Below are 17659 nucleotides of genomic sequence, written 5' to 3'. Positions count from 1 at the left end.
ACACTGTTTATAAACAAGCGCGCTACACTGTTTATAAACAAGCGCGCTACACTGTTTATAAACAAGCACGCTACACTGTTTATAAACACTGTATATCACTACTAAACCATCACTAGCGGTACAAAACATTTTGCTGATATTAACACTATTAAATTACAGTATTCCATCAGCAAAGTTACACAAACACATATTTTACACTTACAGACACTTCATTACACAATAATATCACTTCACCAGGAGAGGTCATACCCTAACAGTACAATACTGTCAGAGGAGTTTCCTCCAGTAGTATTTAATCATTACGCTTCATATTGAAACCAGTTTTCTCCTGTTCTGTCTAATCCCACCCATCCTCTGTCCTCCCCAGCTAAAACAGGGTTGCCCCCGGTCAAGCCTGCCATCAAAGAGCCCTTCACCTGCATCCAGTGCAGCACCGACTTTACTTGCCGCTGGAGGCAGGACAAGGCCAAGGGCGGGACCATACTCTGTGCTGACTGCATGTCCTCCAATCAGAAGAAAGCCCTGAAGGCTGAGCACACCAATAGGCTGAAGGCTGCGTTCGTCAAGGCCCTGCAGCAGGAGCAGGAGATAGAGCAGCGTATCCTCCAGCAGGCCGCCTCCCCTGTCTCTCACACCCCCTCCTCCTCTTCCTCCTCCTCCTCCTCTCCATCGGTAAAGGCGGAGCATCTGATGTCCCAGCAGCTGAAGCAGGTTCAAGCCCAGGCTAGGGTCTCCTCTTTGCAGCACCATCACCATCACCAGCAGCAGAACAGAGGACAGAGCATTGCACGCCACCACTCCAACATCAAACAGGTAGGGGTGAGACACTTCTCAACTGTTCCCTGAAACTGTCACATCACCACCGGAGCCACTCCAGGCCCTGTCACATTCAATTGGATACAGACAGTTCTAAGATTCTCCATGGTTCCCTTGGCTTGTGTGGTCTGTTCTTGTCACTCAATATTCTATATCTTCTTTCTCCCTCCCCCCCAGAGCCCTCAGGGCCAGCTCTCCCGTAGCGGTATCCCATCGGTGGGGGTGAGGGGCGTGTCCCACTCCTTCTCCTCCTCCTCCTCTCAGCTGCAGAGCGCTGTGGCCGCTGCGGCCTTGGTCAGCCGGCCAGGTAAGCATGCCCATGTGCGCCCCGCTGCCCAGGGTTCAAAGGGCAGCTCCAGTGGGAACAGCAGCAGAGGTAGCGCCCAAGCCACTGCATGGAGGAAGCATAACATCAACACAGGTAGACTCTAATACCGACTGGCCCCAACCAACCAACCCACCACACTGCCCTCAGCCTCTACCTCTACACCACTGAACGTTGTCCCAGTCCAAAAGCACCCCTAGCCCCTTTTACTAGTTGCTTCCCTTTGGGTGTTTGCTGTCTGAGGGAAACAGGTGTAAGCAAAATGTCCGAAGCTTGTCTAAACTACTGGAGCCTTCCTAGGTGGGCATCACCATAATGTTACACACTAGCCAATGGATAGGGATTGTTTTTGACTCTGCATCTCCTTCTCTGTGAAGAATCTCAATTGCATACTCCTTGCATCTCTCTCCTTCACCATCAAAATCCATTGAGGAGAAGGTCAGAGGGGAGGGACCTCTGGCTTTTCTCATCTAATGGGTTTGAGAAGGAGCGAGAAGAGAGGACACGAAGGAGTATGCAATTGAGATTCTCCCTTGTACCCCTCAATGCTCTGTTCCTCCTTCCTGCTTCAGTTCCTTCTGGTGGCTGGGTTTTTCCTTGGACTCCATGGCATAGCTCACCTCACCTCCCCTAGAGATAGAGTAGTCCATGTTTTCTCTGCTTTGAGATCAATGTTATTTACGCGTTTGTGTTTTGTGCACCTGTGCGTGTTCTTTGTGTGTATGTGTTATTATGCTCCGTGCACTCCTCGTCAGAGACTGACCTCTCCCCTCTCTCTGCAGGTGTGACATGGCCTATGTGAACCCAGTCTGTCAGTCCATAAGACCTCGTCCACAGTGACGCCCGCCAGAGAGAGTACCTCCTGGACATGATTCCATCGCGCCCCATCTCCCAGACAGCTAACACATGGAAATAATAATCTCATTCATTACCATTATCAATAACCATTAGCTACTGTTTGTCAATGCCAACAATAAGCCCCCCCCCCCCCCCCCCCCCCCCCCGAGGACAGTTATGGAAACGCAGCCTCCAAACTTTTGAGGGGAAGCATTCTCAATAAAAAAATGTTAGTGTTTTTGTTTCTCTTTCAAGTCTGTTTCTCATGAGGCTCACCGATGTTTGATCAGTGTGCATAAAGAGCGATTTACACCGGAGCAAAACAAGAAATGCATAAAGGGCTTCCTTCCATATGTTTGTCAGCCATGATGTCTGTGAGTTTATGATGGCTTGAGAATGTTGCTTTTCTCKAGAACTTATGCTGGCGTTCTGCCGACTGTTGATGTCTTACCATGGAAACGATGGACAGCTCTTTACCTATTGGACGGAACTAGGAGCTGATTGGCCCTCTGTCATCTTAGGCTCAGCGAATGGGATGCAGACAAACTGTTGGGGTGTGGTCAAGGTGAAATTACTTGGAACTGTTTACTTCATATTCAAGAGTACCCTAAAAAAGCTAAAAGACAAAAAATATGATCTCCAATAAACATTCTCTTTAAGTTTAAAATTATGATTTCAGTGCATAACCTCAGTAGCGGTTCATTTGGAATTTGTTTGTATTTACAGTAAGTTATTGGATATGTTTGGGGACTGATGTATAAATGAAGAATTCCTGTCATGATGTTGGGGTTTTAACAACTGAACAATTTATACTAGCCTCATACACTTTTTTTCTTTTTTTTGTGAAATTTTTTCCTTCCCATGTATGTTATTCATCTACAGATATAATGTCTTCATTTGATCACCCTGTTGCAGGAGAACTTTCTTGCAACACAGGACATTTAAAACTTGCAGCGTATCTGAAATGTTAAAAAAGCTTCTAAAGTTAGTAATTTCAAGATTTCCCCTTACGAACAATGTACCAACCGTTACAAAAACGTTCATTAATTATAATTCACATTTCCTGTTGCTGCAGGATTATTTTCCTGCTGTAGGAGACTGGCTCAAATTAAGATCCTACATCTGTATTTGCAATTTGACAGAGCTGCTCCACACTCATGTTTGACATAAGCAAAACAAGTAGAGGATCTCTATATTATATTTTTGTCTGAAGCCTCTGCTTTGGTTTTCTATTATTCCATTCTGAGTTGTCCCTTCATATTTGTAATAACATGTCTGTAAAGAGAACCAATAGTATAATACAGTCTGTCTTGAATTACATGCACAATTGTTTCCATGGAAGACAAGATTCTAGAATCACAAGAGTCATCACAGATGTGTTCCGATTACATCTGTTCTATATGTTTTACACTGATTGTCGATTTCCCTGATGAATCAGTGAATTATAAAAAATAAAAAATAAATGATCAAAGTCCATATGTTGGCTGAAAAAGTTCAGTCATCTAGAATCATTACACTTTTTGGAATTGGTCTGGAAAAAGTAATTGAATATGGATAATATTTCAATTGGTTTATTAATATGCTCAAACATTTTACAGAATGTTCTCATCTGGGGATGAAAGTTAGCCGATTGCAGGTATTGTCACATGCTCTGGGATATCTCAAGTTTAGGTTTCTGGTTGCCACATGTTGAAGCTGGGTTCGTTAAAGCAACTTATAGGGGAATTTTAACAAATTTGAGATGTACAGAAGACTGAGGAGAGAATAAATATGTCTAATATTGAAATCACTCGTTAATTGTTTTTGGTTGGCATCAGGACCAATAACTTGTATCCCAGACAGGCCTGTGGTGAGGTAACTGGATTTACAACAGTGCTCCTGTTCAAATAAAATTTAAAAAATGTGGCTCCTTCTCTTCCTCAACTACAGTCTCCTACTCCTTTTTCAGTTTTGTTTTGTACTTCTGTAAAAGTTCCATATGCTGTCTATGGTTTATAAATAATTAACATATGGGTTGTCAAAATTGTTTGAGATTATTTTCAGTGCTAGATCAGATGCCATCATTGAGAACTATGAAAAACAATACACACTGCAGGAACTGAAGTTGGCCCCCAGAACCCCTACTCAACACCGACCACCAGTAACCACCCTGTTTGTTATTTAGGGTAGCTTGGGCTGTTAACTGTCAAGAGTAACTCTCATCCCTTTATGCATAATCCAAAATTATGTTCCAATTTGTTTGGCTTAATTTTTCCCAGCTACAGAAAGTAATAATAAAAAATACACGTAATTTGAACCCTTTCAGTTGGTCTGAATGTGTCATTAAATTATTGATTATGCCAATGATAGCATGATTTATTTTCAGTACGTGATTTTCCACGCGGCACTTTTGATCTGATTCGGATGGGGGCGATAGAGTCCATTTATCTCAGTTTAAGCTCCCGCTGCTGTCACGCAAGAAGCAGAACAAGTTATGACGTAACGCCCCGGTCTGTTTTGGAGAAGGGGTGGAAGATGGCGGCGTCCAAGGTGAAGCAGGACATGCCTCCTCCGGGGGGTTATGGTCCTGTTGATTACAAGAGAAATCTCCCCAAAAGGGGACTCTCTGGTTAGTAAACTAATTACATTTGTATTGCGTGGTTTAAAATTCGGAGTAGATCGTTTTATAGGCAGGCCTGTCAAACAAGGGACGCTAGCTAACGTTAGCTAGCTAATGTCTTGCCAAGTTTAATCATTTGTGTGATATTGTGAAACAAAAAAAGAGTTGTTCTCCTGTTTGTTATCCCTGTACTGTATTTTCTTCACAAATTACAACTGAGGTAGCACCACAATTCAATTGCGTAAATATATGGGTAGCACAGACAGGGTTTGGAGATGATCTTGATTAAATAAATTGCTGACAGTGAATATTCTAATTTTCAGGGTATAGCATGCTCGCCATAGGAGTCGGTGTCATGTGTTTCGGTTATTGGAGACTCTTCAAATGGAACAGGGAGAGGAGGTAAAAACTGCCGCAATGGAGTTAATGTCACTGACATTGATTCATTGTACCAGTTCAGGTCATTGAGATGGGGTTTATTGTTGGTCAATGACCTGCTGATCTTTTCTGTTGGTGTGTTGTAGGCGGTTGCAGATTGAGGAGCTGGAAGCGAGGATAGCTCTTCTGCCTTTGCTGCAAGCAGAGCAGGACCGGAGGTAAGATAAGCACCAACATTGACACACAATCAAATGCTACTTCAACCGGGTAAAGGTCATTTACCAATTTTGGCTATGAATAATTAGTTGTCTTAGGAGCTCTGAATTTATTTCCCCAAAAGGCAACTACGGATGCTGCGGGAGAATCTGGAGGAGGAAGCAGTCGTAATGAAAGATGTCCCCGGCTGGAAGGTAAAGACATATGCTTGATTTTATTTCTGTCTAGACAGACAGATGTTTGTTTTACTTGTCAACTGTCATGAAGCTGCAGATGGTTGTTTTTCTAAATGTTCTAGAATAAGCATTTGAATGGAAGCAAATAACTCTCAGCAATGCTGCTCGTTCTACAGTGATGAGGAATAATAAGCTCCTCCTTGTTTGTGTCTATTTAGGTGGGAGAGAATGTCTTCCACACAGACCGCTGGGTGGCCCCCCTCACAGAGGAGTTGTTTAACCTTAGACCCCGGGAAGAGCTTCTACACAAGCGCTTTGGCTTCCTGTGGTACGTGTAGTCGCCCCCAGTCCAACCGTGTCACTACAGTACTCCTCGGCTACTATACCAGTCACAGCCACTAACCTGTTGACCTGAGTCCACAACTCAACACAGCTTGTAAATGTTCTATATTAAAGTGATCTTTTCTGTACCTCATACTGGTTCTCTGTTTTATATCATTACTGAAGGCATATTACAGGTTAAACAGGGTCTTGAATGTATTCTGTTCTATAGCCTACATATGGTTGTCATCAGGTTCAAGCAATTGTTTTTAGTTCAGAGGGGATGAATTTGCATAACAATGATACTGTCTATCCAACATGGAAGCACCTTTTCAAAGCACAGACCCAGTCCTTCCCTAACAAGATGCAATAGAAAAGGAAAACATTTTGTCCTTCAGGCAATGTGTAAATTGCCTGAATTAACAATGGGTTGTCTGTGCAGCCCCACATTCTGCCTTCCAGCTCACATGGACGGAGTGATTCTGTTGCGCGGTGCCAAACATTGGCTACTCTTCAGACTGCTTGTAAGCCTTGTTGGGGAATTTCAACCAAAGAAACTTGTTTCCTGTTTTAGCCTGCTATTCAGTGAGAGTCAGTCATTGTTGTGTAAGGAGTATTAAGGTCTGGAAGTGTGAGTGTGTGTTGGGTAGACCACCCTGTGTGTTAAGCAGCTGCTCTTCATTGTGCTGGCACCTGTAATAACAGGAGGCCTAACTGGGCAGCGGCCAGTAGAGGCATGGACCATCTCCAATCTTATTCAGGAGGGCACATATAACAGAATGCCCAGCCGCAAGATAGAACTGTGTTGTCTAGAACCGACTCTCGTGTGAAGTAGAATCTCTGATCTAAGGTCATTTGTGCATGTTATTATTTCCTTATGGTTAAGGTTGGGGCATGATAAGAGGATCCTAGATCTGTTCATGTTTCCCTAAATTGTCTCATTCAACAAAGAAAGTGGCCAGCACTGGTCACTGCACCCAGACTATGTTCAACATTCACCCTGAAAGAATGAAACCTGTGACAGATGGAAAGAGGCTTGCCCTTTCCTTCAGTTATTTTCAGCCTCTCATTTTCTGGATGACGTACCCCTGTCTTCTGTAGGAAACACTGCTTCATTATGTATGTGCAGATAAAGGAGTGAGAAGCATCAATGCTGTGATTTTATGTCCAGTTCATCAGTGGGGGCTCAAATTGGTAACTAAGTCCCTGCATCTGGCACACACCCCTCCCAGCTGCTTTGCTTTCCAGCTGTGTGTGTGTGTGGTGTGTGTGTGTGTTACCCCTTGCTTTAGTTGGACTGAGCTGTTGACTTTGAACCAATCAGATTCACCCACGGTAAGTCCTGGAAGGGCATTAACACTCACACAGGATGTGTGCATCAATGTGAGTTTGGGAGACGAGAGACTAACAGAAGAAACAGCAAGGAAGGGAGCTAGACCAAAAAAAAATCAAATTTGCTCTCCCCGTCACACATTCTGAAGATGGACTACAGCTGTTCTAACCTAGAGACACTCAGAAAGCCTCTCCGCTACCTCAGGTGAGAATGAACACTGTCACACTCATGACTCTTTAAGGCATTGTTATCAATGGGTGGTGGTTTTTTCATAAGTAGTGTTTTAGGAAACTCATCTACTTTGTTCCACAAAAAGTCTTAATGAGTTTACCCAATTGTATGATTTGCTCTTCATTTCTCAAATACTTGCAACAGGAATGTGAGAAAATATTATGTTTCTTATGTTAATATTCTATATTCCAGAAATTGTGACTGAGACAGGTGTTAGATTGATCGTGGTGGTATGTTATGAATAATCCCACTGTGTGACATTTTGGAGGATTATTCTGGCTTTATAGGGATTAGGAAAGGATTGGGAGGTCTTTACTTGCTTTTAGATTTGCTCTTTTAAATCAGACCAATCMAATAAAAATGTAGTACACTGAAATAAAATATCAACGCAACATGTAAAGTGTTGTTCCGTTGTTTCATGATCTGAAATACAAGATCCCAAAAATGTTCCATATGCTCAAAAAAGCTTCTCTCAAATGTGCACAAATTTGTTTACATCCCTGTTAGTGAACATTTCTCCTTCACCAAGATAATCCATCCACCTGACAGGTGTGGCATATCAAGAAGCTGATTAAACAGCATGATCATTACACAGGTGCAGCTTGTGCTGGGGACAATAAAAGGCCACACTAAAATGTGCAGTTTTGTCACATCACAATGCCATAAATGTCTCAAGTTGAGGGAGCGTGCAATTGGCATGCTGACTGCAGGAATGTCCACCACAGCTTTTGCCAGATAATGTAATTTTAATTTCTCTACCATAAGCCACCTCCAACATTGTTTTAGAAAATTTGGCACATCCAACCGGCCTCATAACCGCAGACCATGTGTAACCACACCACACCAGCCCACTCCACATCTAGTTTCTTCACCTGCGGGATCGTCTGAGACCAGCCACCTGGACAGCTGATGAAACTGTGGGTTTGCACAACCAAAGAATTTCTGCACAAACTGTCTGAAACCGTCGCGGGGAAGCTCATCTGCGTGCTCGTCGTCCTCACCAGGGTCTTGACCTGACTGCAGTTTGGCGTCGGAACAGACTTCACAGATGAATCCCGGTTTCAACTGAACCGGGCAGATGGTAGACAAATCAAACTTTATTTGTCACATGCGCCGAATACAACAGGTGTAGACCTTACTTATAAGCCATTAACCAACAATGCAGTTAAGAAAATACCTAAAAACAGTAATTAACAAATAATTAAAGAGCAGCAGTAAATAACAGCTTGTATGGCATCGTGTGGGAAAGCGGTTTGCTGATGTGGTGGCAGTGTGGTTATGATATGGGCAGGCATAAACTACAGACATCGAACACACTTGTATTTTATCAATGGCAATTTTAATGTACAGAGATACCATGATCCTGAGGCCCATTGTTGTACCATTCATCCACCGCCATCACCTCATGTTTCAGCATGATAATGAACGGCCCCATGTCGCAAGGATCTTTACACAATTCTTTGAAGCTGAAAATGTCCCAGTTCTTCCATGGCCTGCACACTCACCAGACATGTCACTCATTGAGCATGTTTGAGATGCTCTGGATCGAAGTGTACAACAGGGTGTTCCAGTTCCCGCCAATATTCAGCAACTTCGCCCAGCCATTGTCGAGTGGGACAACATTCAACAGCCTGATCAACTCTTATGCAAAGGAAATGTGTCGCCCTGCATGAGGCAAATGGTGGTCACACCAGATACTGACTGTTTTTTTAAGGTATCTGTGACCAACAGATGCATATCTGTATTTCTAGTCATGTGAAACCCATAGATTAGGGCCTAATGAATTTATTTKATTATATGAACTCAGTAAAATCTTTGAAATTGTTGCATGTTGCGTTTTATATTTTTGTTCAGTGTAGTATTTACAAAGTATTTTTTTTTCACAGAATACCTCATCCTCCAAACCCCTAAAAGAGCAAGTTTAGTGCAACATTCGAGACAAGGAAAAGAAAAGACGAAGAAACCTTTAGAGGAACCAGTTGCAGCAGTCCAGCCGCCCATGCCCCATGTTCTACTCCCCCTTGTTTCCCCTACCCACCACCGGCTTCCAATCTGAGGCAAAGAGGCAGTGCTAGATACCCCCCAGAATCACTCATTCATTATGGATATATATACTGTTAACAGAGCTGTGTATTAGAGCAGGATTCACTGAAAGTTCAGCTCCCTGCTTCCTGATCTCATACGGGGTGGCCATTGATTAGACAGCAGTGATATAATACCCCCCACTCAGAGTTTAACCTCTTTCAGGACACTTAAGTGTTCTCTCTCTCTGTTTCTCTCTCTCTCTCCCTCAGTAATGAGGAGGCTGCGGCCTTGGAGGCAGAGTTGTTGGGAGAGTATCGCTTTGGACCGCAGCAACTGATGGAGATCTGGGGCCATGCCTGTGCCATCGCTATCACCAAGGTATGTGTTCTCTTTTTCTTCCTTTAAGGGTAGTTTTGAGATCGGCAATTGAATGACATGATATACAACTTCTTTCCCTCTGTGCAGGCCTTCCCCCTGAGTTCCCTCAAGAGGCATCCTACAGTGTTGGTGATCTGTGGTCCCAATCAGAATGGCTGTATTGGTCTGGCCTGCGCTCGCCACTTACGCATGTTTGTGGGTAACCTGCCAGTGAAGTGAATTTGTTTTTCTGAACTAACTAAATGGCACTTATTTGACACTCAGTCCCTCTTCCCCTCCATCTATCTCTGTGCCAGGACTATATGCCCACAGTGTACTACCCCAAGCGCTCTACTCTGGCCCTGCACCGGGACTTTACAGTACAGTGTGAGAAAACGGACATCCCTTTCCTCTCATTTCTTCCCGCAGAGGTAAGGGAACTACTATGAGCTAACCAAGGTTCATTTGTATTATGTGGCCGTCTGACCACCATGCCATGATTTTGCAAAAAGAAACGAGACTCTCTAAAATGTGGAATGTTCACACGGGTTGTGTGTGAATGGTGCTCGCTCCCGAGTGGCGCAGCGGTCTAAGGCACTGCATCTCAGTGCTAGAGGTGTCACTACAGACCCTGGTTCGATTCCAGACTGTATCACAACTGGCCGTGATTGGGAGTCCCATAGGGTGGCGCACAATTGGCCCAGCGTTGTCCGGGTTAGGGCTTTGCCGGAGTAGGCCGTCATTGTAAATAAGAATTTGTTCTTAACTGACTTGCCTAGTTAAATAAAGATAGAAAAATATCCTACAGGTGCAGCTGATAAACGATGCGTATAACCTGGTGGTGGATGCCATCTTGGGGCCGGAGACGGAGCCGTCTGATATCAGTGAGCCCTACAGCAGCATCCTGCTCGCCCTCAGACACATCCGTATCCCCATCGCCAGTGTGGACATCCCCTCAGGTAACCACACCAAACCTACACACACCTGTCTGACAGCATCTACCTGCAGGGTTACCAGGGGCTAAAAAGCTATCCAAGTGTAGTGTTATTTGTTAGGGTTGGTCTGATACCATGGACTTGTCTGATGATAAGACTTGTCTGTCTTATTTTACTGCCAGTTTCAGATAAACTCAAACGTCATATGATAATGTTGGATAAACTAATTGATGACCTCATCTGTGTGATTTTAGGGTGGGACGAGGCCAACGTTGACTGTATAAACCCGACAGTGCTCATCTCCCTCATGGCACCAAAGAAGTGTGTTGTCGGTTTCAGTGGGACACATTACCTGGTGGGACGCATCCTGCCCTATGACATCCAGAGGAAGTATGAGCTCAATGCGCCAGAATACCATGGCACAGACTGTCTGGTTGAGCTAGGGTAAACAAACAGATGCTCTGTTTTTCCAAGGGTTCGATCAAATATTTAGAAGTGTAGACCTTCCTTCATCCTTGAGGTTATCTACTGAGTAAATATTATTGCTTTCACCAAACATTTCACATCAGATCAAGGGAAGAAGGAAGGATGCCTTATTTGTAATGAGGATATGTAGCAGATATCTCTTAGTGTGACAAGGAAATAGAGCTTTCTGTATATTCATAATCTCAGAAAACCGGTCAGATTGACCCGCGAGGAAGTTTGCACAGCTGTATAAAATATGATGTAACGTTTGCCAAAATAAACATGAGCTGTTAATAATTGGTCTAGGTTCATGTTTTGGTTTAGTGAAGAAAATAGTTGTTGAACATAAATGAAACAAAAGTATGTGTAATGTGGTATGGACACTGGGAGACTGCTCTCTGATACCCTGTATCATCTCTTGTTGTTGTGCAAGGCACTTCACCCCCACAAAGTAGAACACTTGTTAGGCAACTGTATCAAACACATCAACCCTCAGTCTGGAGAGCTACTGTGTGTGCAGGATTTTGATCCAGCCCTGCTCAAACAAAGCCAGTTTATCAAGGTCCAATTGAGCAACTAATTTCTAAAATGTGGTTTGTTTGAGGGGGACTGGAATAAAAGCCTGCCCACCCAGTAGCTCTCCTGAAGGATGGTTGACCACCCTTGATGTAAAACATTGCAATATTACAACCAAATAAGTTGTATGCTTTTTYAAATAATTCACTCATTCAATATACCAAAGATCAAATGGCTATGGTAGGCTACAAATATTTTTATTCAGCTGAAGCCAGCCCATAAATGTACCTTTTCTAGTTTAGTCATATTTCTTTTAGSTACCTTGGAAGTGTTAACTTTGCATGCTGCTAAGCATCTATTGAGTTACAATGTCCCATACATTGGATGCCCAAATCAACTGGAACTATCTACAAACATAATAATAAAACATAATAATAAATATAATAAACATAATCTTTTCCTTAAAATTACTGATCGCGATTAACAAATTATTATTTTGATTCACGTTTCAATTCAACGTGATTGACCGGAATCCCAACTAGTACAATGCGAAGTGAATCGTTAATTTCGTCGAAAATAAGTGTTAAATGAATCGTTAAAAATTAAACCAGCTTTGTATCGCGCGTATCTGTGGAAAGTTTCGGGGCGACGAAAACATTAACACATGCGAATAATAGCTAAACAGTTAAGTAGAGGCTACGTTTCGAATTGTTAGTCTGTTTCTAGTTAGTCTGTTCTCTATCATATTTCATAGGCTAGGCCTGCCTACCTGCTACTGTAATGTGGGACCAAGTCACTATTATTCGAGTCACAAGCAAGTCACAAGGTCCGAGTCCCAAGGACATGTCAAGGCTCGAGCCAAGTTCAAGTCATGCATTCTAAGAGCAAGTCGAGTCACAAGTTAAGTCAAGTAAAAAATAAAAAATAAATCTATACATGCAATGACTTGTTCAACTACAAATCTTTGTCTATTAATTGAGGCTACCAGACAGCCCTTTTCATAGGGAACTTGTAGCAGTCATAAGGGCATGAAATCAGCAGAAGGCAGGTTGACGTGCTCAGTGTAGATGTATTTACATGTCTTGGTGATCCAATGGTGAAAGTGCCATAATACAAATACAAAATATACAAGTAGATTTACCAAATATACACAGGCAATAACCTCTGTATCAAGCTTAACCTGTCCTACCTGAACGGACACAGGTAGAGGGCAAGACTGTACAGCCTCCCCTTGAGAAACCAAATGGAATCTGTCTAACAGGAGCTCCAACAGGTAGGCCTGCATAATATAAGCACTTGGTACCCAGAACCATACAATTACCCAATTAGAAAATACAACCAATAAACTGGTTCTACAATATAAAAGGCAATTTCCACATCCATTGTTACATTCATCTTAATCAGACTTAATGATATTTCAACTAGAGGTCGACTGATTATGATTTTTCAACGCCGATACCGATACCGATTATTGGAGGACCAAAAAAAGCCGATACCGATTAATTGGCCGATTTTATTTATTTATTTATTTGTAATAATGACAATTACAACAATACTGAATGAACACTTAATTTAACTAAATATAATACATCAATAAAATCAATTTAGCCTCAAATAAATAATGAAACATGTTCAATTTGGTTTAAATAATGCAAAAACAAAGTGTTGGAGAAGAAAGTAAAAGTGCAATATGTGCCATGTAAGAAAGCTAACGTTTAAGTTRCTTGCTCAGAACATGAGAACATATGAAAGCTGGTGGTTCCTTTTAACATGAGTCTTCAATATTCCCAGGTAAGAAGTTTTAGGTTGTAGTTATTATAGGAATGATAGGACTATTTCTCTCTATACGATTTGTATTTCATATACCTTTGACTATTGGATGTTCTTATAGGCACTTTAGTATTGCCAGTGTAACAGTATAGCTTCCATCCCTCTCCTCGCCGCTACCTGGGCTCGAACCAGGAACACATCGACAACAGCCACCCTCGAAGCAGCGTTACCCATGCAGAGCAAGGGGAACAACTACTCCAAGTCTCAGAGCCAGTGACGTTTGAAACGCTATTAGCGCGCACACCGCTAACTAGCTAGCCATTTCACATCGGTTACACCAGCCTAATCTCTTGAGTTGATAAGCTTGAAGCATTGCGAAGAGCTGCTGGCAAAACGCACGAAAGTGCTGTTTGAATGAATGCTTACGAGCCTGCGGGTGCCTACCATCGCTCAGTCAGACTGCTCTATCAAATCATAGACTTAATTATAACATAATAACACACAGAAATACAAGCCTTAGGTCATTAATATGGTCGAATCCGGAAACTATCATCTCGAAAACAAAACATTTATTCTTTCAGTGAAATACAAAACTGTTCCGTATTTTATCTAACGGGTGGCATCCATAAGTCTAAATATTCCTGTTACATTGCACAACCTTCAATGTTATGTCATAATTATGTAAAATTCTGGCAAATTAGTTCGCAACGAGCCAGGCGGCCCAAACTGTTGCATATACCCTGACTCTGCGTGCAATAAATGCAAGAGAAGTGACACAATTTAACCTGGTTAATATTGCCTGCTAACCTGGATTTCTTTTAGATAAATATGCAGGTTTAAAAATATATACTTCTGTGTTTTGATTTTAAGAAAGCCATTGATGTTTATGTTTAGGTACACGTTGGAGCAACGACAGTCCTTTTTCGCGACTGCGCACTGCATCGATTATATGCAACGCTAGATAAACTAGTAAAATCATCAACCATGTGTAGTTATAACTAGTGATTATGATTGATTGATTGTTTTTTATAAGATAAGTTTAATGCTAGCTAGCAACTTACCTTGGCTTCTTACTGCATTCGCGTAACAGGCGGGCTCCTCGTGAGGCAGGTGGTTAGAGCGTTGGACTAGTTAACCGTAAGGTTGCAAGATTGAATCCCTGAGKTGACAAGGTAAAAATCTGTCGTTCTGCCCCTGAACAACGCAGTTAACCCACCGTTCCTAGGCAGTTATTGAAAATAAGAATGTGTTCTTAACTGACTTGCCTAGTTAAATTTGAGACTTTGAGATATCAGCTGATGTAAGAAGGGCTATATAAATGAATTTGGTTTGAAATTAAGGTGTACAATCTTTTTCTTTACCGATTTCCGATTGTTATGAAAACTTGAAATTGGCCCTAATTAATCGGCCATTCCGATTAATCGGTCGACCTCTAATTTCAACACCATCAACACCATGCATACATGGAAGGTTATGTGGAGTGCAGGCCACATAGCCTATTTCTATGCGCTCCTATCACACCCAACTAAAATGACAGGGGACACAGACACACAGAACTCTGACATAACCCGTGAAATATGAACAAGGAAACCATACATTGAATTAAATAAATAGAAAATCTATACCTGTTTGGTTCTAATTATCAGAGTAAGAACGCGGACACTATGAAAGCGTAAACCAAGTTTATTCTTCGAAAAGGTTGAACAGCTGAATAGACAAAAACATTTTCACACAAGCACTGATATTTAACCCTTTCTCCTATGCAGTCTCCTCCTACACATCTGAACAGCCAATGCATCTCTGTTGCTAGACAGAACCTTGGTGATATCTGTTCTTCCTCACTTCATCTGACCTGACCTCTGCCCCAAAGTGCTCACTCCTCCCCAACTCACAGCTGTCATGGTGACTGGTACCAGACCGTACCAGAACTGTGAGTCTCGTTCTTCCGTCCTCAAGAGACTGTGTCTCCTCCCCCACTCATAGATCCCTGATGGCTAACAATAACATATCCTGACTAGTAATGTAAACGTGTTATACATTATACCCCTCTCTCCCTCACTGGACTTGAATAAGTATATTTCAGAACCCAACATACCTAATGAGTCTTACGAAACTTTCATGTGCACTATAAACATCACACCACTCAGAGCAGGGTAACAAATGGTTGGGCTAAATGGAAATGTATTCTGTAGGCCTTATCAAACATGGAACAGAAATGCCTACGTTTTGCAATAACGGTACGGTCGGAGAGAATGATGAAATAGCGATAGCGACCATTCATTTTGGTGATATTAGATGGATATCTTAGAGTTTAAGCCACATACAGGGACTCTGAGTGCTATATTAAACGTATGTTTCGTGTATTATATAGAGACAACAGCAACGACCTAGCGCATTCCTTCAACAAGAGAAAAATAATCGGCATTCCTCCCACTGTGAACGTGGAGTTTGCGCGAGTAGTTTGCTAGGTTTGAGAGTAATCCGCAGACCTATTGTCTGTCTGAGTGCGCACAACAGAAATTGAAATAAGATAAGTATGACAATTATCTTGTGTTCAATAATCATATAAGCGTGTCTATGTGGTGTTCACGACTATTCGAGTTGCGGGTACCACAGGGCCGCTAGAATACAACAGATTATCTCAGATATGCTTACTTAGCTAGCTCGTAACACTCATAGTTTTATTTATGCGCAACGAATACTCAGTAGGGTGTAAACAATAGGCTAAAGCTAAAAGAAAATACGTATGCAGGCGTCGTGCCGTCGTCACCATTTACACGGCACCGGTTAGAGTGCAATTTCTGATATTCAGTAGGATGCGTATGCTACTATCGACCTATTTCTTACTTACTTATTGTTTATCTTGATTTCTTCATTTGCTTTTTTTGTTCTTTGATATTGTGTGAAAAGGACTATGCATACATGGGTGACCAAAAACAATTACTTCACTCAGTTCACCATATGGTGCGGAATCAAGAGTTCTACCAACTCTCTAAAAAGATGATGCTCTAAAAGCGTCTAATAAACCTTCTTCAACAACATAGGTACACATGTGCCAAGCATATCTCACCAGACAAAATGCAGCGAATAGAAAAGCTCTCCATATGAGCACTAGACAATGGCGATACAGTCTGTTAGGGATACTCTCTCAAATGCGAACTATAGCACTTCAGAGCGCTCAATTATATAGTAGGACACAACTATATAGAGTTATTATATTATTATTTCACCATACAACAAGCAAGATTTTCGGCTCTCGACAGATCCTAGCTGACTTCTTCTCTTTAAGAGGTTCTACCTTCGTCCTCACTTCGTTTACCGATGTTATTAATGGCACCGTTTGAACTTGTATCATATAAAAGACACCTGATCCACCATACTCTGCAAAGCAGTCAACCACTCCAAACCCAATATATGGCCAAAACAAAGAGCTGATGCACAAGGGACACATCCGAGAAGTACAAAATGTTAACCTGCACAGGGCTGGAGAAGCTGAATCTAGCAAATATAAGGATACAGCAGATTGGTTGACAAGAAATCAATCTCATATCCGAAACTCATCTTCGACCCCACCCACCTTCTCCACTATGCAACCTATTCTTGAGCTCGGTTTCATGGGTGAAACCTTCAGCCACGCCTCAGGTCCTAAATACTATCGATAACCTGCTGCATCGATAAAGGACAGCTTCTGTGCAGCCGTCTTCATCGAGCCCTGGCCAAGGGCTTTCGACTCTTGTCAATTCACCACATTCTTAGTACGGCAGACTCCAATGCCTTGGCTCTTCTCAAATGACTGCCTTGCCTGGTTCACCAACTACTTCTTCAGATAGCAGTTCAGTGTCAAATCCGAGTGCCTATATGTGTAAGGTCTGTTGTCCACATTGGGTGAGACTCTATGGGGAGGTTGCATGGAAATTACTTTAGCGCTTATAATTCTCAGAGCGAAGAGCTAACTGCACGTGCTATCTCCTCTGTATAAATCAATAGAATGTCGCTGCGTCCTGATTCTGCGTCTGATGCTTACCTCCAGGCTGATCCACCTGCTACGCAGAGCACTGAGACAGATCAATTCCATGCACTTTACCACAGTGCGTGGCCCTTCTTTGGACTTTACTTTATTAGGGAACATAGGGCAAAACAAACTGCCTCTCCGCAAAAGCTAGCTAGTCTTTTAAATGGCGGCGAGTACAATATCTCACCATCCTTCAGTCTGATATGGAGTTCTTCCAACTAAAGGATTGTTAATGCTTAGGTTGAAAACTAAGTAATGCGGTTCGTCATTGCTCTTCATGGAACCTCGCCGGACCTGCTGAGTCTCCGCACTAGCCCCGCGTCCCACCCATGCCAGACTAGCAATCA

The 17659-nt window shown here is 42.4% G+C and overlaps 3 protein-coding genes across 3 annotated transcripts in view; all 3 read left to right on the top strand.

Annotated features, from left to right (window-relative positions):
• Window positions 1-1943, top strand: part of LOC111956450 (transcriptional repressor p66 alpha) — a 9837-nt gene extending 7894 nt beyond the window's left edge. Inside the window, exons 7-9 of the mRNA XM_070436584.1 lie at window positions 368-813; window positions 994-1237; window positions 1924-1943. Coding sequence (XP_070292685.1) covers window positions 368-813; window positions 994-1237; window positions 1924-1943 — 710 coding nt within the window. The remainder of the gene's footprint in view (window positions 1-367; window positions 814-993; window positions 1238-1923) is intronic.
• A 2503-nt stretch (window positions 1944-4446) lies between these two features.
• Window positions 4447-5822, top strand: LOC111957238 (NADH dehydrogenase [ubiquinone] 1 alpha subcomplex subunit 13). The gene is made up of 5 exons (XM_023978016.2): window positions 4447-4586; window positions 4901-4979; window positions 5102-5173; window positions 5296-5365; window positions 5566-5822. Exons 1-5 carry the CDS (start codon window positions 4493-4495, stop codon window positions 5683-5685), a joined length of 435 nt encoding a protein of 144 aa, XP_023833784.1. The 5' UTR covers window positions 4447-4492; the 3' UTR covers window positions 5686-5822.
• A 993-nt stretch (window positions 5823-6815) lies between these two features.
• Window positions 6816-11311, top strand: LOC111957237 (yjeF N-terminal domain-containing 3). The gene is made up of 6 exons (XM_023978015.2): window positions 6816-7205; window positions 9527-9635; window positions 9723-9830; window positions 9932-10045; window positions 10423-10573; window positions 10804-11311. Exons 1-6 carry the CDS (start codon window positions 7150-7152, stop codon window positions 10995-10997), a joined length of 732 nt encoding a protein of 243 aa, XP_023833783.1. The 5' UTR covers window positions 6816-7149; the 3' UTR covers window positions 10998-11311.
• Window positions 11312-17659: the final 6348 nt, after the last annotated feature.

Source organism: Salvelinus sp. IW2-2015, linkage group LG32 (genome assembly GCF_002910315.2).
Source record: "Salvelinus sp. IW2-2015 linkage group LG32, ASM291031v2, whole genome shotgun sequence".
NCBI classification, from domain to species: Eukaryota; Metazoa; Chordata; class Actinopteri; order Salmoniformes; family Salmonidae; genus Salvelinus; species Salvelinus sp. IW2-2015.
This window is presented reverse-complemented; position numbering and strand designations above follow the sequence as displayed.